At 39.3% G+C, this 22,462-nt stretch overlaps 1 protein-coding gene across 1 annotated transcript in view; it reads left to right on the top strand.

The window, feature by feature from the left end:
• Nucleotides 1–14,553, top strand: part of WNT7B (Wnt family member 7B) — a 1,045,953-nt gene extending 1,031,400 nt beyond the window's left edge. Inside the window, exon 4 of the mRNA XM_044088094.1 lies at nt 12,496–14,553. Coding sequence (XP_043944029.1) covers nt 12,496–12,975 — 480 coding nt within the window. The 3' untranslated portion in view covers nt 12,976–14,553. The remainder of the gene's footprint in view (nt 1–12,495) is intronic.
• Nucleotides 14,554–22,462: the final 7,909 nt, after the last annotated feature.

Below are 22,462 nucleotides of genomic sequence, written 5' to 3'. Positions count from 1 at the left end.
GTAGATAAAAATGAAACGTGTGAGTTTTTATCTCATCCAGTTTAAACTGGGGAAGTATTGGGCAACAACATGTAACTCATAAGTCATCAATTTGTACACAATAACGTTCAGATGCAGAAAAAAAATACCTCATGCTTACATCTCTATGAATTTGGCCCCTGCGAGTCGTGTGAGCACAGGTAAGGGCTAGGAGGTTCTTGGGTACACATATTGTCCATACGTAGCAGGCTAAGGTGTGACCTGGCAGGCACTTTTATGCCACAGCATATATATATATATATATATATATATATATATATATATATATATATATATATATATATATATATTTAGGCTAGATATGTACTGATTTTTAATTAGGTATTTAGATGTTGATAAATGTTGGAGGTGAATGGAGCAGCTCTCTCAGCTGGTTCATGTTTTGGATAATGTTTAGAAATTTGCCCTGGAAATTTCCCTAAAGACAGTCTCATTTGGTAGTAGGGTGGTACCACTATGACTGACTGAGAAAATGAGTGATTTATGGTGAGATTTAACCAAGGAAGACTAAATGTGGGATGGGGTCAGGTGAGTTCTAGGTTGGTAAGGCTGGTTTAGATATATCAGTTAGTTTTACAATTTGTTCCAGTGCAACAGTATTAACAGAGGCCAGGAAACATTTACTATATCCATGTTTTGAGAAATAAGTATGCCCATTAACATTTGGCTAAGTTATGCCTCCTAGCAAGAAGATACTTGGGTTGATGTTTAATATATTGATAATCTGCAAGGGACATTGCTGGAGATCTCTTGCTAACAATGAAGTAATAGCTGGATTTGTTAAGGCTGATTTGGATATTTAGGCACTGCAAGTTAGAGTTGTGGGTAATTGGTGCAAGGAGATGGTGGTTCTGGCAAATAATCCATGATAGAGGCTAAACTGGTATAAAGGTAATGCTCTCACTGCATTAAAACTGTGTCTCAGGAACCTCAAACACATGAATGTGTTCTAGTTGCAGGAAGGCCTCATGTTCTGGTATCTTTCCACTTGCACACCTAACATTGAGTAATGCTACCATGATGTTGTCTGAATTTGAATTTGAGTTTGCTCTGTTGGAATGTCTTGTGAGGGACTCTGCCTAAAATAGGCACTATGGGGTGAGGGCAAATGTTTTAGCCAGTATGCAGCATCCTGGTATGGGACATGTAAGCCAAAATAGGAAGCCTTCTATACCATCTCATCCCAGATCAACACATTCTGGATCACCTTAGAATGACATCAGTTAGTCAGTCAACTGTTAAATTCAATTATTTTCTCTTGGTATCTAGGCATTATTATGAAAGAAGGCAAAATACAGAAGGACAGACTCTTTGCTACCTGAAACACATGCATAATAAATGCCATGCCTGTTTCTCTGCATGTCCTTCTTGGTGGAGTGCCTCAGGCCATTCAATCCAACATGAGCTGCACTGGGTGTAGTCATATTTATTCATTTTAAGGTACCTTACGGCCTCTGTGATATCAAGGATCTTGGCAGTGGCCAAAGAGTTTACTGTCCTCTTAGACTTGCCCAGTCTGATATGTGTATGTTCATTTTGCCTAGCATTTAACAGTGACCCATGATTAAACTATTCCCCTATATGGATGCAAACTTAGTGGACCCTAGGAACTTAGCCCTTTTTTCCTGATGACTCTTGAGTGAGCTTTGTGGACTTGCAGCAGTATGTGTGAGTGCAGAGGGAGCAGGTGTTGCCTTGTGTAATGGAGGCTGATATCTTGTAGAGGGAGATATAGAAGACTGATGCATTTTTTCCTTTACTGCCTCAACAGACATTATGGGCCTAAAGGTGTGTTGAGTGATGGGCTGATACAGATGAAAGATGCTTAGTGATGGTGGGCTGGTGCCGGAGATTTGTCTCCATGTTTCTTAAATATCTACAGCTTCTCAGGTTGTACTGTTGATGGCTAGAAGCAGTAAGCAGTTGATAAACATAAGGCAGCTGCCACATTATCCTACAATATATAATTCAATCAGACTGGCCACATACGGGGTGACAACAGACTGTTGAGCCATGTTGCCAGAGAGTGGACTAAGGATGGTTGAAGTTCTCCAGGGCTGGTGGTATACTGTAAAGGATGTATTTGTGTCATAAACTGATACTTTTATATAAATTTTGACTTCAAATGATGGAGTGATTAGGCATACAAAAGAATCAGGCTAACATCTTGTTTGTTGTCTACCTTGAATATGGAAGATAGATTTTTTTTTTATATTGCTTTGTTTCATATGATTAGGGAGATGACTGAGGGTGAGAAGAGGGATTTATGATTGTTTTGACTATGTTCATTGACATGTGGAAGAAGAAAGGAGGATGTATTATTAGTTTGACCATGTCTTGTGACCTTACAACAATTAGATGGTGATGGCAGGGGATTGAAAAGCAGTACAATTTTGGCCAGAGATCTGCCTACAGAAGAATGACTTGATATACTGGCATTAAGTTGATTTTGCTCATGCTGAGGGATTTGCCAGCAATAGGAAGGCTGAAGAGGAACATATAAGTATGCTGACTATAACAGGTGAGTAGCAAATGATGGGGGTGTGCAGGGTTATTAATAGTCTCAGCACACTCATGAACAGGACAGTGGACATAGGGAAGAGGACTATAGGAGAGAGATGTTTATTTTAATTTCTCTTAACACATTTAAGGACAAGATCACATTTGTGCCAGGTGGGAGACTATCTACACTTTCTGGCAACAATGAGGGAAAACAGTGGAGGAAAATGGTGAGGGGTGATAGTTATAAGTGACATGATAACAGGGTACAAGTTAGGTGGGTGAATGCCGTATTTGGGTTACGGTGTAACAACTGTTCTCAGTGCTAGGTAGGACACATAATACAGGAATTTACTCTGTTATGACTGCAAACACTGGTAATGTATTTCTCCACCAGAAGATAGTTCAGTTCTTATCATATTTAGGTTCATAGATTCATAGGTAGGTACTAGGCTATTGGCCCTAGGGCCTATACAAGCCTAGCCAAAAAGGTACCCTGGCTTTTTCCACCCAAGAAAATTATTTTCTTGTGCCCCTGTCAAGCAGAGCCACAGAAGTTATACCCGGGGTGAATTTCCTATTTCCCATCCAATTTTTCTTGAAGAGTGCTAATGAGGAGCTCTGTTTGACATAGATAGGTAGTTTGTTCCAGAGTACGGGAAGTCTCTGGGACAGGAATCTATCCCTCCAGCATGTACTGTTTATTATGGTGACAAAGTTTGGGTCCCTTGAGCTTGTAGCTCAGAGGGATTGGGATTTCTTTAAGTGGAGCATGTCCAGCAACTCTGGGTTTGACATAGTATTGGATGTTAGGCAGAGATCACCTCTGAGTAGGTGATATGCGACGGAGTAAAGCTGGAGTTTTTTGAGACGGTGTGCGTAGGGCATCTGTCTGAGGCCAATAATCCTCTTTGTGAGGTATTTCTGCGGCCTTTCCAGTTGTTGTAGATGTCTTCTGAGGTATATACCAAAAGGGCCATTGTACTCTATAATGGGTCTAATGAGTGATGAGTAGCGGGGAACAATGACCTCTTTTTTTCTGGATGAGAAACCTTTTGTGATGAGGTGTGCCACATAGAAGGATTTCCTGACCACTGTGGTGATGTGATTATCAAAGGAGAGACTATTGTCCACCTGTGTCCCAAGGTCTCATCACATTTTCGGTGTTAAGTAGACTACCACCTATGTGGTAGTTCATGGGTACAGAATTTTTACCAAAGGGGATGACAATGCACTTTTTGGCATGGAGCTTGAGGCCATGGCTTTGACACCAGGCATCTGTCTCACTGAGGCCCTTTTGTAGGATGTCCACATCGTTAGGAGTTTAGATTATGGCTCCTAGTTTGCAGTCATCTGTGAACTTAGTTAGCCAAAGACCTTCTGTGTTGGCCTGTACTTCAGAGAAGTAGATACCAAACAGGAGAGGACCCAGGACTGAACCCTGTGGTATTCCACTTGTCACTGGTCTGAAGTCTGATTTGGAGTCTGCTACTTTCACAGTGTGGCTTCTGACAACCCATCTTGTGACACAGGGATTTATACCTAGTTTAGTGAGTTTATCTATACTTCCAGAGTGAGGAATGGTGTCAAACACCTTGGCGAGATCTTGATAGGTTGTGTGAACCACCTTACCCTCATCTATGGCTTTGGTGACTGCTTCAAAGAAATCTATCAGGTTTAGGAGACATAATCTGCCTTTTACAAACCCGAACTGTGTGGAGTCCAGAGATTGGGGATCTCCAATGTCTTTGCTTATGAGTTCCATAATGATATGTTCCATGGCCTTGCAGACCAGGCTCATCAGGCTAATGGGGCAGTAGTTCCCGGGGTCTGTCGTGGCTCCCCCTTTGTGGAGTGGGATAACCATTGCAGTGTGCCATTCAATGGGCACAAAGCCTGAGGTGAGGCTATGACTGAACATGGTACTTAGGTGGGGTGCCAGTTCATTCTGTAGTTCATGTAGAAGGCAGCCTGGGATGTTGTCAGGTCCCATGGATGCTGTGTTCTTGGCTTTGGAGAGTGATGTTTTTACCTGTGCATCAGTGATTACAGGAACTTTGCATTCTTCTGGTATAGAGATGAGCCCTTTAGGGGGTAAAGTTAGCACTGAACCTATCTGCCAGGATGTTGGCAATATCAGTTGGTTCTGTATATTTAGTGCCATTGTACTGTAACTCAGAGCAGATCTGAGTGTTGCCATTGAGATTCTTGACATAGCTATAGAATGCTTTGTGGTCTTTAGAATTAGTGGCAATTTTGTTTTCATAACTAGCTTTGGAGGATTTTATGAGGGATCTCAGCTTCTTACTGAGACTAACCAGGGAGTTCCTCCAGTCATGGGATTTTACTCTTTTTTGCAACAGTTTCTTTCTTCTGTTGTAGAGTTTGTTTATGGCAGAAGACCACCAGATTGGCTTCCTTTTGTTTTTGGAGGATAGCATCTTGGTTCTGTTAGGGATAGCACGATCCATGCACTCGTGTAAGTGCTTATGCATTTGTCTAGGATTCAGCAGTCATACCTCTATTGTCCATCTGCATGGGTGTCGTGAAGTTTGCCACTTCTGTCTTAAGAAACGTGAAGCTGGCTTTGGAGAAATTTTTTACGGTTGTTTCCCTAATGGGGGGTGGGAGCGGGATGTGGATGTCTAGGGTGATTAGCTTGTGGTCGGATCTGACCAATGAGGGTTTAGAAAACTTGTGCTGTTTTGCGCAATACAAACTTATTCTGCTGATTCTTGTATAAGCATTGTAATACCTGGTGTGCTTCTACTTGCTTTACATCACTAATAATTGTTTGATTCTTTATATAGTATTTGTGTGCATGAATATCTTGATTTATTATATCCTACATGTAATGTTATATAATACTGCTCCACAGTTTATCACTATATAAAGCCAATACCTCAATAAGATTCAGAAGGCAATCATATTTAAAATAATTAATTCAGATAGTGAGGAACTTCACAAAGAAAATTATCTAATTTAGAAATGTACATACAGAACCAAAAAAATCCCATAACAAGAAATTCCAGATGTTTTAGTATGCTTACAATGGGTTTGGTAACCTTTATTTGTATTCAGACTCATCTTATAGGGAAACAGAAACAGATTACTACTATCTTATTTTCAATAACACTTATTATGCACATGTTAATCATGAGAACAAGCCATGCAGGTAATCATCACACAGCATCACACGCTGCTATATCAAACAAGATCACTTCATTAAGAAAAATGCCCCATCCCTTAGCATGCAGCTAACTCAGAAATGTTTATCATTAATAGACATGCAGGAGAAACAGATCCCTGCATAGGTATGTGTGGGAGTGGCCTTCCATACCACTGCATTTTTTTCCATTTTTCTCTGCCTTGTTTCAGAGAGTTTTGATGGCATGCAACTTCAATGGGATGGCATTTAATCAGATATGCTGACAGTAGTTGTTTATTTATTTATTTGTGAATGAAGTAAGTGAAATCTTCCTTTCTGTGCAATATTCAGCTGCACAAAGGCAAAGATAAATGTAGCATACATTGAGAGTTTAGAGCAACAATCAATCGCTGTGGCTTAATAAGAAAAAAAAAACAGACTGGAATATCCAGAGAAAAGCCGAAGCAGTCAAGTGATGTACATGCAGATTTCACACAACCAGTGAATGGAGATCAGTTCTGCACCCTTACCCTCTCAAGCCATGAGGCAGAAACGAAAATACCTAAGCCACCATGCTATCCTATAACAATTATACACTGGATATAGGAATACCCTAGATCCTGTTTCTAGAGAACTCTATAGCCTTTCTCCGAAAGTTTATAGAGTTATTGTCTCATCTGAATTCATAGGGAGGCTGTTACAAGGAAGATGAAAGCATCTAATTTTGATTTATACTTGAGTTCCTGTAGTAGGAATGGGGTACACATAAATGTCTCTGCCAGTGACATATGGTTTATGTTTATTCCTTACAACTGTTTGAAGGAATATACTTCAATCCCCTGACTAAAGGATCACTCCTTTAGCACAAGTAGTTATTTTATGTTCCACAATGTGCCATAGTGACACTTGGTGACTGTAGCCATCCTAGTGTCATAGTGATGCATTGTGTCCGTAGTCATCCTAGTGTCACAGTGACGCATTGTATCCATAGTCATCCTAGTGTCACAGTGATGAATGCTGGCAGTTGACATCCTAGTATCACAATGATATATGGTATCCAAATTCATCCTAGTGTCACAGTGATGCATGATGTCCATGGTTATCCTACTGTCACAGTCATGTATTATGGCTACATTCATCCTAGTGTCACAGTGATGCAGGGTTCTCATAGTCATCTTAGCATCACAGTAATGCATGGTGGCCATAGTCATCCTAGTCTCACAGTGATGCCTGCCAGCTGCTGTCATTCTAATGTCACAGTGATGCATGCTAGCTGTAATTAGCCTAGTGTCACAGGGATGCATGGTGTCCATAACCATCCTAATGATACAGTGCTGCATGGTGTCCACAGTCACCTTGGTGTCATAGTGATGCACTCTGTCCTTAGTCATCCTAGTGTCTCAGTCTTGCATGGTGGCAGCAGTTACCTAGTATCACAGTGATATATTGTGGCTATAGTCATCCTAGTATAGCAATGATGTCCATATTTATCCCAGTGTTACAGGGATGCATGATGGTGCTAGTCATCCTAGTGTCCCAGTGATGCATGGTGACCTTAGTCATCCTAGTGTTATAGTGATGCATGATGGCTATAGTCATCCTATTGTCACAATGATGCACATTGTCCTTAGTCATCCTAGTGTCATTGTGATGCATAGTAGCTGTAGTCTGGGTCTATATTATAACAGCAAATGCTTGAAATAGCGAACATTGTATAATTGACCCTAAAATATCGAAACGGCAAAATGCTTAACACATGGAACAGCATTTTTTTCCCAAAGAAAAAAGTCACTGCTCCATAACAAAAAAAAAAAAAAACACAAAATAAAGTGGGGGCCTTCATCCCCCACACCCCCTACTTAAATATACCAACTCCAAGATCGCACTATAGTCCCGGAAACAGCCCAGTGATTTTTTTTCCCTGGGAAAAAAAAATCACTGTTCTGTGCATTTGGGGTTTCACAGTTTAGAACAAAAAGGTTCAATTAAACAGCATTCACTGTTTTAAGCATTCACTGATTTAATAGGGAACCTGTAGTCTTCCTAGTGCCACAGAGATGCATGGTGTCCATAGTCTCTCTAGTGTCATAGTGATGCATGGTGGCCATAGTCATCCTAGTCTCACAGTGATGCATGCCAGCTGTTGTCATTGTAGTGTCACAGTGATGCATGCTGGCTGTAATCATCCTAGTGTTACAGGGATGCATGGTGTCCTTAGTCATCCTAGTGATACAGTGCTGCATGGTGTCCACAATCACCCTAGTGTCACAGTGATGCACTCTGTCCTTGTTGCTTGGTGGCTGCAGTTACCTAGTGTTGCAGAGATATATTGTAGCTATAGTCATACTAGTACTGCAGTGATGCATGGTGTCCATATTTAGCCCAGTGTCACAGTGATGCATGCTGGCTCTAGTCATCCTAGTGCCACATTGATTCATGATGTCTATAGCCATCCTAGTGTCATAGTGGTGCTTGGTGGCTATAGTCATCCTACTGTCACAGTGATGCACATTGTCCTTAGTCATCCTAGTGTCACAGTGATACATGGTGGCTGTAGTCATCCTAGTGCCACAGTGATGTATGGTGTCCATAGTCTTTCTAATGTGACAGTAATACATGGTGGCCATAGTCAGCCTAGTGTCGCAGTGATGCATTCCAGCTGTTATCATTCTAGTGACACTGTGATGCAGGCTGGCCGTAGTCATCCTAGGGTTACAGTGGTACATGGTGTCCATAGTCATCCTAGTGATACAGTGCTGCATGGTGTCCACAATCACCCTAGTGTCACAGTGATGCACTTTGTCCTTGGTCATCCTAGTGTCACAGAGTTGCATTGTGGCTGCAATTACCTAGTGTCACAGTGATGTATTCTGGCTACAGTCATCCTACTATTGCAATGATTTATGGTGTCCATATTTATCTCAGTGTCACAGTGATGCATGCTGGCTCTAGTCATCCTAGGGTCACAGTGATGCATGGTGTTCATAGTCATCATAGTGTCACAATGATGGTGGTGTCCATAATCTTTCTAGTGTCACAGTGATGCATGATGACTGTAGATCCCTAGTGGCATAGTGATGCACATTGTCCTTAGTCATCCTAGTGTCACAGTGATGCATGGTGGCCATAGTCATCCTAGTGTCACAGTGATGCATGCCAGCTGTTGTCATTCTAGTGTCAGTGATACATGCTGGCTGTAATAATCCTAGTGTCACAGTGATGCATGGTGTCCATAGTCCTCCTAGTTATACAGTGCTCTATGGTGTCCACAGCCACCTTAGTGTCACAGTGATGCACTGTGTCCTTAGTCATCTTAGTGTCACGGTGTAGCATAGTGGCTGCAGTTACCTAGTATCACAGTGATATATTGTGGCTGTAGTCATCCTAATACTGCAGTGATGCATGGTGTCCATATTTATCCCAGTGTCACAGTGATGCATGGTGGCTCTAGTCATCCTAGTGTCATAGTGATGTATGGTGTTCATAGTCATCATAGTGTCACAGTGATGGTGGTGTCCATAGTCCTCCTTGTGTCATAGTCATGCACATTATCCTTAGTCATCCTAGTGTCACAGTGACATATGCCAGCTGTTGTCATTCTAGTGTCATAGTGATTATGCTGGCTGTAATCATCCTAGTGTTAGTGATGCATGGTGTCCATAGTCATCCTAGTGATACAGTGATGCATGGTGTCCACAGTCACCCTAGTGTCACAGTGATGCACTCTGTCCTTGGTCATCCTAGTGTCACAGTCACAGTGATGCACTCTGTCCTTGTGATCCTAGTGTCACAGTGTTGCATGGTGGCAGCAGTTACCTAGTGATGGTGGCAATAGTCATCCTACTGTCAGAGTGAGGCACATTCTCCTTAATCATTCTAGTGTTGCAGTATTGCATGGTGTCCGTAGTCTTCCTAGTGTCACACTGATGCATGATGACTGTAGTTCCCTAGTGGCACACTGATGCATGGTGGCCATAGTCATCCTAGTGCCCCAGTGATGCATGGTGTCCATAATCATCCTAGTGGCACAGTGATGCATGATGACTCTAGTGTCACAGAGATGCACGGTGGCTATAGTCATCCTAGTGTCACAACGATGCATGGTGTCTGCAGTCATCCTAGTGTCAGAGTGTTGCATACCAGCTGTTGTCATCCTAGTTTCACAATGATGCATGCTGGCTATAGTCATCCTAGGATCTATAATGTATGGTAGCTGTAGGTGTCCTGGGTTCTGTAATGTGTCACAGTGATGTATTGTAGCTGTAGGTATCCTAGAGTTTATAATGTGTTTCAGCCAAATATAGTACCTGTAGTTATTCTAGCCTTCAGTAATTTGTCACTCTGATCCAAGATCACTGTAGACATCCTGGGTTATATACTGTGTTTCAGTGATGCATGATGGCTGTAGCCATCTAAGGTTCAGTATTGTGCCACTGTGATGCATAGTCATTCTGAGTTCTGTAAAGTATTGCAATGGCACTGCAGACTAAATTAATCAGTTTTAATGTGGAGATTTTGCTCTTTTATGGGGTTCTCAGCAAGGATGTCTGCAGGAAAATATGTGCTTAATATAGCTGCACTTGATAAATGCTTCTGCCTCTAGACACCCTAGCCTATAGGCAGTGGAGGCAACTTTTGTCTTTAAGGTTCTGAGTTGTTTGAATATTTTTCTTAGTGTCTTCTAACTACTTTAGAAGTCAAAGTGTGAGGTCCAACCTGTGCCCCAAAAGTTGAAAACAAAAGACAGATTTCAGCATGTTCTTATGAGTATCTATAATCTCCCTCCATTAGATGGAGGTGTAGAACATAACTGAGATCCTTAGAATAGCCAAACTACAAGTTTGAATGTGGATGGGTATTTACTACATGTGAGTTCTGCTATGCTGGAGCAATCCTCTACCCCAAAGTACAGCAATCTTATAATTAGACCTGATGAGTGGGAGGAGTGCTTCCCATATCCGGAGGTGCAGGAGGGGTGGAGCCCACATGCAAAAAATGCTTAAAACTAAGGTAGAGAAGAAAGTTTTAAAATTCATTTTATTTTGTTTGAATCGTTATTTATTTGTTTAAGTGTCTGCACTTATACTATTGGGTCCTACATTTTTGACAGTGAACCATTAGACAGACTTTCTCAAGCCATGGTGCTGAATGGAAACCACAGCTTTTAGTTGCTCTTAAGTTAACACAGCCTTTTATTTTAGGTTCAGGTACTAACTAAGCTGAGGTTACTACCTAGTGCACTAGATATGTCTTCAGGACGAATGACCACAATCTGAAACACTAGGTCACTCACATAAAGAATAGGCTTTTCTCCTTTTATTTTCGACATCAGTTTTTTGATGAAAATATAAATACACAAGACTCAGGAACGATACCTTACACACACCATATACAGTTCTGACAATGCTAGAAAAGATAGTCTTTGGTAATAATCTTAAAAAAAAAAACATTAAAAACCTATTGATAATGTATCTGCTAAGCTATCTGACCACAACTTTGAAAAGCAATAATTAAGACGGCATCTGAAGTAACAAATCATAGTCAGCAGCACCAACTGCATTCATAAGGTCCATAGGGATGGAACAAGTTAAATGCTGCAAGTTCAGTTAAATATTTTATCAGTAAGCAAACTATTGCTCTACCCCTGTTTGGGGTATATATCATAAGAGCGAATGTTCAAAAGAACGAACGCTGAAACATTGAAAAGGCACAAACATTGAATGTTATATTGTGGGGGGGGGCTGCAACCCCCACATCCCCCACTAAATATATATTCCAACTCCAAGGTCGCACTAGAGTGAACAAAGGGCAAATATTCCTATCCTCACTGTACTGCGACCCCAGAAAGTGTTTCGATGTCCGGCATTTTCAATCATAAGAGCGTCCGTTCTTTTGAACTTTCGCTCTTATGATATAGACCCCCCTGTTTGTATCCATGCAGAGCATGAGTTGGAAAGCCATAAGACTATATCGGAAGAAAATCTTTGTCCCATTGAAATTCATACTACTTGATTATACATTACTACTTATTTTAAAAGAAAGGTCTGTAGTGGACTTATGTCCCACACAGTAGAGACTCTCTGTCTTATGCTGATTGCTTAGTGGTCTAGGCCATTGCTCCCTACTTGTCCTGAATATGATAATGCAGATATCGGAAAAGGAATGAATGAAGGAAGGAATACAAAAAGAAATGCAAACAGAGATGTAGATTAGTTATGCATGTGTCTACACAGCAAAAAATCATTAACACTTCCTAGAAATTTAAAAAGTAAGTCCATTATTACCAGGATTTCCAGAATTATTTTGTTTGTAATTGACTGGCTTTTCTTGCAATCACCAGTTAAGGAAGAAAGAAGTCAAATATATAAAAGTTTGGTGATAGATTACTTTGAAGCTTCACTGAGATGTTTGCCTCACGAAAGAAGGAAATCTTATCCATGAAGCACCATGATACCATAAAAGAGTTGGCAAAATAGTTGACAAATGATCTATCTAAGGTGATAAATGCTGTTTGTGATCATCAGTATTTTAATTAATAAATATTGTCATTGATTCATATCAATATAAAACAATAGTAATGACAAAAAAGGCCCCTATTGCACAAACAGATGCACACACGCATGCACACCACACACACACACACACACACACACACACACACACACACACACACACACACACATATAGGTAAATACAAAATATTCTTAATGTTCTTAATGTTTTTCTTGAATGACTATACTTTAGATATTCTAAACCAATATTGAATTGAATGCTGTGGTACTTATAATTTTGTTTTTAACAAACTGCAGATCCTTGAAGAGAGAATGAAGCTGGAATGTAAATGCCATGGTGTTTCAGGCTCCTGCACAACAAAGACTTGTTGGACCACTCTTCCAAAATTCAGAGAAATTGGCTACATTCTGAAGGAGAAGTACAATGAAGCAATACATGTTGAGGCTGTAAGAGCCAATCGATTAAGACAGCCAACATTCTTGAAAATGAAAAAGACCAGAAGTTTTCAGAAACCACTGGAAACGGATCTAGTATATATAGAGAGATCACCAAACTACTGTGAAGAAGACCCTGCAACTGGTAGTGTTGGAACTCAGGGTCGGCTTTGTAACCGTACATCACAACTTGCAGATGGCTGTGACTTAATGTGCTGTGGACGGGGTTACAACACTCATCAATATACCAAAGTGTGGCAGTGTAACTGCAAGTTCCACTGGTGCTGCTTTGTTAAGTGTAATACATGTAGTGAAAGAACAGAGGTGTTTACCTGCAAATGAGACAAGTTAAATAATTATATCATGTTTTAATTTTTTTGCAACAGGACATAAACAATTGACTATATTAACTTATCAATGCACTATTTTGCACATCTAGTTTTGTTTGAGAAAAAAAGCACATGGAAGCATCTTTGGTTCTGATTTCCTGACTGTTCCACCAATGAAAGTCGACACAATGAAGTGAGCATTGCATCCAAGTGTGTGTGCATCTATTCTAAGTTTGTTCCTGGGACATTGGAATTAAACAAAATGAAAATGCAATGTGTGACAAGTCATCGACTCACAAAACACAAAATAACCAGCTGCTTTAAAATGTTCTGACTGGACAGATCTAAAAGTCTTAATAAACATTGTCAAACAACAATTTACAATATTATATTATTTCAGGGTAAAGAGGCTACAGAGAAGCAACAATTCGAATGGTAAAAGTAAGACTGGTAATGTTAGAACAATTTTGTTATGCTGTATTACTTCAACTTCTCCAGCAAAGATTACTGAAAATCAAGACCAGTAGCATAAACATTGTTTTCACTTAACTGACACCAGTTTTTTTTTTTTTTTTTTTGGGGGGGGGGTTGGGGAATGGAGAGGTAAATATTTACTGTCCAGTGGCACTGGAACTGTTTTTTAATGAACATTATGAACATTTGAAAATAAATTTATTTATGTTTTAATACTATCAAAAATTTAAGCACTAACGGGTAGTTATGTATTAAACCTTTACTCTATATAAAATACAACTCTGTTTTTACGCCATATATTTGAAAAATCCCAAAATACTGAATGCTACTGAATTCTTCTGACATTATTTGTTCAGTATTACACCCAAGCTCTAAATATGTTAAATGTTGAAAGATTCATATTTTCTAATCTGTATGAGATATTATGCACAATCAGAAAGAGAGGGAAACATAAATCTTTTGAGTTGAATTAAATGCACATCATCTGAATTTAGCATTTACAATGTGTTTTAGGTCAGTTCGGAAGATGTCTTAAAAATGTCTGATACATTGCTAAGAATACCATTTAGCACTAATAATCAGATGGTTCTTTTTAAGTATAGATCAGTTTAGAAAGGTATCTTACCGCTGTCATCACCATTGGTTTTTCATATAGTAAAATAGGAGTGCTGTGGCACAGCTTCATAGAGTGCCTAGATTAGAGATGCTCACAAGTGGAAATCATAGTTTTGTCACTCAGTGGCTCATGGTTTAAATAGATAAAACAAACTGCTCTACTGTCATCATTTTTCAGAATATAGAATGAACAGTCTTAGAAAAAAAGAAAGTGTAGTCTGTTGGTTGAGTGAACTGCTGTCTCTTAATGAAACAAAGTGTTTCTAAATATGTTTTTCTTTCCTACAAATATGCCATTATGAGGATCCTGGTGTTTGGATTTGTTTAACTGAAAAATGGATCACAGAAAATGTATGTGCATGAAAGTTCTTTATTTCAATGGCCATTGAGCTGCTCTTCCATTGCTGGGCCAATATATATTTTGCCACAAGAACAATGAGATCTACGAACCGTGTTTAATACCTTTAGTAAGCAGCAGTGTTATTGTGGAATATTTCCCAGGAAGCACTTTGCTTCATATAGTGTACTGAAAAAAAAATCTTAAATATTTAAAAAATTGAAACTTAAGAGAGCTGGATGATATCCTGTCTCGGAGTCATCTGAGGTCAAAAACCTTCAGTATAGCGTGGACACTGAATAAGGTGCATAGTGAATATTGCTAGATCTGCAGCTAATTTAAATGCTATTTATAGGATCACAGGAGTTACAAGACAATCCAGTTGTGAGGCCATTTCACCTTGCCAGTACCTATCCTTAAGGAAAGTCAAGCCAGTCATACAGGGGTGAATTTGTGAATACCCTTCCAGTTGTCCATCTGTGTTATCAAGGTCAGACAGAGTATCCCTCTGCTTAACTTGAAGAAGGAGTTAAATCCAGAGCAGAGAAAGTGGTTGAGTGATGAATCTATCACTCTTCCTTGTCTTATTCCTTTGTTGGAGTAGATTTAGATATCCGGCCCTAGTGTCAGTTGGACTATTTGATTTATTCTTAGAATAGCCCTATAAGAAAGGCACAAGTCTCCCCTAATGATTTGATATGAAACTGTGCATGGGGACAAAGTCTCCAGTCTTTCATGGTAGTTAAAATCTTTTAAGCCCCTGATCTTTTTAGTTGTAAACGTCTGAGTTCTCTCCAACTGTATGACAATGTTAGTAAGTTATATCCCCAAAGGGACATTGTATTCATTGATGAGTCGAATCAGTATGGAGTACAAGGAGGTGAAGTCTTCTTTAGATCTGACAGGTATACCTTTGCATATGAGCTCTTCAGGGTAAAAGGATTTCCTAACCACCATTGCAATATGATAGTTAAACATAAGGAAGTTGTCCACCCATGTACCCAGCTTTCTCACAACCTTTTTGTTTTGAAGGGATGTGTTATCTATGCTGTAAGTTGGCGTATGGAGTGCTTACCAAATGATACAATGTTGCACTTTTTTTCATTGATCTTGAACCCATTTTTATTACCCCAGCTATTCACAAGTACAAGTTCCTACTTACAAACATCATCAATCTTTATTGGCCAGAAATCTTCATTTGATAATTGTAGATCAGAGAAGAACATACCAAAAGCAGAGGTTCCAGAACTGATTCATGCAGGTCTCCAGTTGTTACCTTCACTTTCATGGATTTTACTTCCCCTTCTCCCACAGTGCGAGTCCTTTCTTTAAGCCATTTCACTAACCACCTAACCACATACACGTCAATTTGGAGTCCATTCAATTTATTATACTTGCATGGGGTATGATACAGAATGCTTTGGTGAGGTCAAGGTATGTTGTCTAGACAGCTTGTCCACAGTCAGTAGCTTGAGTAACCCTCAAAAAGACATTTACAAGATTCACTAGATAGAATCCACCCTTAACAATGCCACACTGCTGGGGGTTGAGTCTAATAAGATTTTTGATATCACAGATAATTAGGTCTGTTATATGTTCCTTAGCTTTGCATTTAGCACTTGTTAGGCTGATAGGTCTGTAATTTCCAGAGGTCTGAGGTGGGCCCACCCATGTGGAGTGACATCAGAGGAGCTGTGGAGCACTCCTGTGGGACAAACCCAGTTGATAGGCTTAGGCTTGAGGAGTGCACCTTCCAAAGCTTGTTTAGTGCTATTAATTAGGCAACTTGGTATGTTCTAAGGTCCTATGGATGAGGTGTTCTTCATTTGGGACAGTACCTTCACTTGACGTCAGTTTTTATTAAAAGAAACAATTACTTTTTATGACTGTATTAAAAAACTCAGTAATGTGGTTTATAGAGTCATTCTAATCCTCACCCTGAGGCAAGCATATCAAAGAATGCCTGAATCCCTCTTTGCATACTTAGATATTAGACTTATAAGCCACATTCTGATGCCAGCATACTGTATGAGGCTAAGTAAAGAGCCACAATCACATTATAAAATGCTTAAAGTAAATAGCTGCAATCACATTAGAAAATGCTAAAAAAACTGAAAAGATAAAGTGCACATGACATACGAGATGCATATATGAGTGCATTTATGAATATTGTGCATATGCAACTGATTTATATAATTATACGGTATGTATATGTATGTGTGTGTGTGTGTGTGTGTGTGTGTGTGTGTGTGTGTGTGTGTGTGTGTGTGTGTGTGTGTCTAGGTATGTATAAATAATTATATTTTTTTAATCGGCAATGTACTTTGATAGTCAGAAAACAAAGTTCATAGCTGATTACTATTATCTAAACTAAGTGATTGCAAATGTAAACAAATGCATTACACTTGAGATTAATAAAAATACTCAAAACTTTGCTTTTACACCAACATGGGTGCTCTTCCCCCCACACCCAGAGAAATTAAAGACACTAACTAAACAGTAGCACAACTGAAGAGAAAGAAGAAAACTTATGAATTATATCGCAGTTGAACTGTAGAAGTTCAACTATAATATAATTTGAAGATTTTTACCACCAAAAAAAATTACCAAAATTGCCAGCATGTCATAAATGCATGGCACCCATATAAACACACACACATATCTATATCTATACCTATATCTATGTGTGTGTGTATCACTTACGAGCTGGGGGTAAGATAATATATTGATAATGTGCAATCAGAGTATAAAACTGCCATTAAGACTCAAAAATTTACCCAGACCCCACATTCTTTTATAGACTCTTAGGAATGCCATTATTGATATTAATTTCATGAATATTTAATTTTAAAATGGGTTCTTGGTGATCTGAAACTAGTCCAAAAAACACAATATTGTATTTATTATCAGAAATAATGCTACATTACTGATTTTTAATAAAATACAACAGCTGTTAAATAGTACAAGAACTCATTTACTTGTAGTGCCACTAAGATGCAATAGGAAAGAACAGCCAAAGCAAGTCTCAGTTTATAACAAGAGCAGATTTATTGTTTTGCTCTATTCATTTGCTTTTTATTGGGAAAAGAATAATGTGTCTGTGCAATTTAAAACTATAAAACCAGTTTTTGGTTCTTAATTTAAAACTATGGCAAAGCAGTCATAATTTATTTCAGCTTGTGGAATTCTATCATTTTAGTCACTGAATTTTACATCATGCTATTGTGGATATGTTATACATTAAACACAAGCAGCTTTGTACTGTACTTAGCCATAGTGCCTGGAGAGTGGTTCAATGCCACTGAAAGCTTTTCTGGTCCTTAATCTGTCAGTATCCAGCAATCATTCTCTTTTATTAATAAGCAGGTTGCACCTTCTTGGCTACCCTACAGAAGATCAGAAGCAGTGGATTTTTTTTTATACTAGGCATTGCCATAATACACTTTGGTATTTCTTTCATTCAGAACATACAAAATATTTGACACTTGCTTTCATGAATGGTGTATTGAACAGTTAAACTAATTCAGCCATTCACTAAGGTACCCATAAATCCATAACTGATTGTTGTTTAAAGTAACTTACTTTATCAGATATTCCGTTCTATAAAGCTGGAACAAAGTGAAATTTAAATGCCACTGAAATATTGTAATAATAATGAGATTTATTTTATGAGGTCAGTATTGCTATTAAACAATTTTAATGTTATTCCCTGACCATATAATGCCAAGCATTGTCTAAACATTTTGTATATTAATCTCATAAGAATGTGTGGTTTTTTTAGTTAGATATTTGTTTTCAAATATTTTCAAGGATTTATTTTATAATTACATGGTTGCAATTATATACCAAAGTCTAAAGAAAGTTTTTATATAATTTGCTTAAAGTTCAAAAGCAACACCCATGCATCACCTGCATATATCCCATTAGCATAGTAACACACCAAAGTAAACTATGAGCAACTTTGGATAAATGGTAGAACTCATGTGATTATTTAAATGCCAGAAGTGAAAATGGTTTGAGAACAATCTTAAGGTTGTGATTTTGTACATGTGTAGTGCTTTGTGCAGCACAGATTAGTGTGGGTAGCTACAATGTGCAGAGTAGTGGCAACTCTAGGAAACCATGTGGTCATACAAGGATCAAAATAATGCAGCAACAGTGTATGTTAATGACATGGAAACAAGGAACCCCCATGTAAATCAACCACACAGATTATTTAAATGATGACACCCAAAATGCCAGACTGATTCAGAACCATAAAGCAGTGCGTACTCATGGTGAACATCACCATTCTTGTTATACGTGATGGGGTGATACTAGGAGGCAGCAGAAGTAGCACAGAAGCATGTGTTAGCAACTACTTGTATCAGAGCTACTGCCTGAATGCTACAAGCTGCATACGCAGCCACCCTTGCCAATGAAGTAAGCTTAGATAGCACTTAACATGCCACTAGCCTATAGACCAGAAGAGGGGCAGATTCTGGGCCATTTCCATATGAGCAACAGGACTCAGTTGATTTATATTGCTCAAAAGTGGAATCAGGCAGGATGTTCATTCCTACAGATGCTACAGTATTTGTAGCTTAACCATCTTAGCTGCAAAGACCTTCCATGTGACCTAATGGGGATACACCAGGGATATCACAGATATTAATCTTGTAAACCTTATACTTCTATCTCAACATTATGCTACAGCTTTTGAAAAAGCATATTTGTTCCCCAGGGCTATAGAAGAGAGAACATGCATTACTCCAGCATTCTGTAAACATAGCCCATTTTTTTCTGATGTCCAGGGAAAGACAGACTGTTCATACATTGCCATTAAGGCTCCACTAGGTCCAGAGAGCTTCAATAAAAAGAGTAGCAACAATAGGAAATCCACTCCCTGCCAGGTGGTCTGTATTATCCAAGGCATTATTTATAATGTGTCCATGTATCACCTGGCAGTTCCTGTGAGTCACACGTTTGGCATCCTGCAGGATCATCTGGTTGATAGGCATATGTACATGTTAGGCAGACAGCTCTCTTTCTCTCGTTTTATATATATATATATTTATACACACACACACACATATATAAATAGACTGCGAGTATATAAATGTGTGTGTGTGTGCGCGCACCATGCAGCCCAACATGACACCGTACAAACAGATAGAGAGTACATGAACATTTTCATGGGATGTGCTATACCAGTTGTAGCAACAGCAGGTGGGCGGGATGGAAAGTCAGAGGAATAACATACAGCAGCTGTAGCATATCTGTTCTAAGATGTCCGGCTTTTCACAGAATGTCCAGATTTTTGCCTCATATTTTTAGTCTGCTCCTCATAAAATTTGTGGTTTTCTGGCAAATCACTGAGGATTGAAATCACTAAATAATGACATACATTTCAGTTTCAGACTTCATATCCTTCAGAAAAATGCATGCTAACACAAATAATATTATTCGAGCAGCTTTTTATGTTTATAATAGCAATAATTAAAATATGTCCTGATTTTTGGGCCTTTGTGTCCCCATTATTTTAGGCTTTGTCCAGATTTCTAATGTTAAGAGGTTGAGAGGTATGGACACACAACACAGACTAAATTGATATCTATGTCATCACACCCTGGCTATAGAAGCAGTGAGTGCATGGACTGGCCATGCTGTACTTCAGTGAACAGCATACCCTGTAGGTGGGTAAGGCATAGCATCATCACTTGCACAGGTGGGGGTACATGACAAGTGAGTGCAGCACTGTGAGTTGCAGTAGTATCATGGCAAGTAAACCTGGTAATTACATAGTCTGGGAGTCATTGGGAGTCAGAGATTACATCCTCCAGTGGTGGAATCAAGCTGTCATAATGTGACTGTTGGTGATGCCCATTCTGCTGGCTTTTAGTGTTGACGCCTGATGTGGTCTGTGGCAGGAAAGGATTTGAATTATTGACCATACATGTCCACACTGATGAGGTGTACCATGTATTGACCTTAATGATCACCATTGTCAGTGACATGCCCATTGTGTACAACTGAGTGTGAGATGCTATGTGACCAAAGGTGACAAGAAGGGGGTAGAAATATGGGGATATACACATGCAGCCTAACAAGGCATCTCAGGTGTGGAGCTGGAAAAGTGCCATTGGCTATCACATGGACTGTGCCCACAACCACAGGTGGCTGAATGTGTGTACAGAGGTGACTGTTATGCAGTCAACAACAGTCTGTGTAGTCCAGCTTGAGAAGGTCTATAGCCAACCTCCTCACATCTGTATGATAAGAAGCATGGCCTGTAGAGGCAAATAGGATGGCAGCTGTAATGTGTCTCAAAGACACACCTAAGGAGGCAGCATTTGCCCACAAGTACTTCAGCAGCACTGCAATCTCCTGGCTGTGTACTCCATCATGTTATTGTGTAATTTATGCACATCATCATCCTACACATTCACTAAACACATTCACCGCAAACATCACAGTGACCATGAACCATGAGGCCAGTATGCTGAATCATGTAATGTGTGCATAGCACTGCAATGCAGCACTATGTCCATGTCTTAGTGGGATGCATGTTACATTGTGCAGCACATGGTTCACAAATGTGCACCCATGTAAAGATAGTTACCATTTTGTTCCTCATGCAGACTTGAATGAGTGGCCATGGCTACTACAGGAACTATGTAATGCAGGGCACCAGTGTGGTGAACCAGAGAGTGCAGGATTTTCCTCTTCTTCCTGCACATGAACTTTAGGGAGCAGGCCTCATGGATGACTGTGATGGCTCACTGTGGAAGGTGGACACCTGACATGTGTTTGTGAGATGTTAACTGAAAACTGTATACTCATGTGAAGAGATGCACTTTGTTTTTTAGCTGACCTTGGAGTTAGCCTGAAATGTGGGATTAAGAGGGACTGAAAGTATAATATTGCATACAGAGGGTGCTGTGCCCAAATTAGATCTCAGCATGGTGAAATAGAAGTTTTAGTTATCTGAAAATGTGCCACGGTGGAGGCCTTCTAATGTCATAAAACAGCTTTGACTTACGATTACTTTAGATGGTTCTGACGTACAGTAAAGAGTCGATTATCTGAACTAATTGGGACCTAGGGTAGTTTGGATAATCAAACTGTTTGGATAATCAAACATACACTGAACCTGATAAAAAATTTCTAAAATCTTGTTTTTCCTGCACGCAGGGAATACACTTTTCAACCATTCGGCGATCCCAGTGTACAATAAAGAATAAATTTCACACGAGTGGGCTATAAACTCAAAAAACATGCAAAACATGTCTTTCATGCTTTGGATATAAACTTAACACGGTCTTTAATATCCTGTGGCATGTCCCTCCAGCTACAAGTCACTTACTTCCACGAGGCACTACAAGCCCTAATCATATCTGTGAACATGGAGGCATCTGAGAGCCCTTATAATGTTTCATGTGTTTGCGCTGGAAAGACAACTAATCTTCACCCTACATTTATCCAGCATCATGGGGAGGGTGTCAGTACGCCTAACAGAGTCACTCATTGCTAAAATCATATCATGCGTAGGTTCAGAATTAAATCCTTAAGGGGTTACAGTCAGCAACCTCATGTTGCTTAGAGGTATGTGTACTGGCTGTTGAAAAAGTATGTGATTTAACAATATGTGTTAAAGTATTTCTAGGAGGCTTAGGCAGTGTTCTCTTAACTATCTCAGCACAGACTGGTGCAGTAATGGTGCTTAGTGCCGAGAGTATGTGAGAATGATGATTTTTGTCTGTAGTCCAACGTAAGGAAGTAGCCTTCAAACTAAATACATATTCATACATCTTATAGACCAAGTCATTATCAGTCAACAGATAAGAGGCTTTTTTAAGCATGAAGACATTGTGATACTGTTTCAAAACATCAAGAGTTATCAGGCTGTTCAAATTCCATGGTGAGCAGCAATGCTAAACTGATATTGTGGGGGGAAAGAATTAAAAATGTTAAATCCAACAATTAGAATCTGACAATTTTAAATTAAATAATAAATTGATAGAACAGGTTAGGTCTCAAAAGTAATTGTGTGAGAATGTAAAAAGTGATAGCGGATGAAGTAAAGATTACATTC

Source organism: Protopterus annectens, chromosome 11.part0 (genome assembly GCF_019279795.1).
Source record: "Protopterus annectens isolate FY-2018-M chromosome 11.part0, PAN1.0, whole genome shotgun sequence".
Classification (NCBI taxonomy): Eukaryota; Metazoa; Chordata; order Ceratodontiformes; family Protopteridae; genus Protopterus; species Protopterus annectens.
The sequence above is the reverse complement of the archived record's forward strand: the minus strand, read 5'-3'. Positions and strand labels throughout refer to the sequence as shown.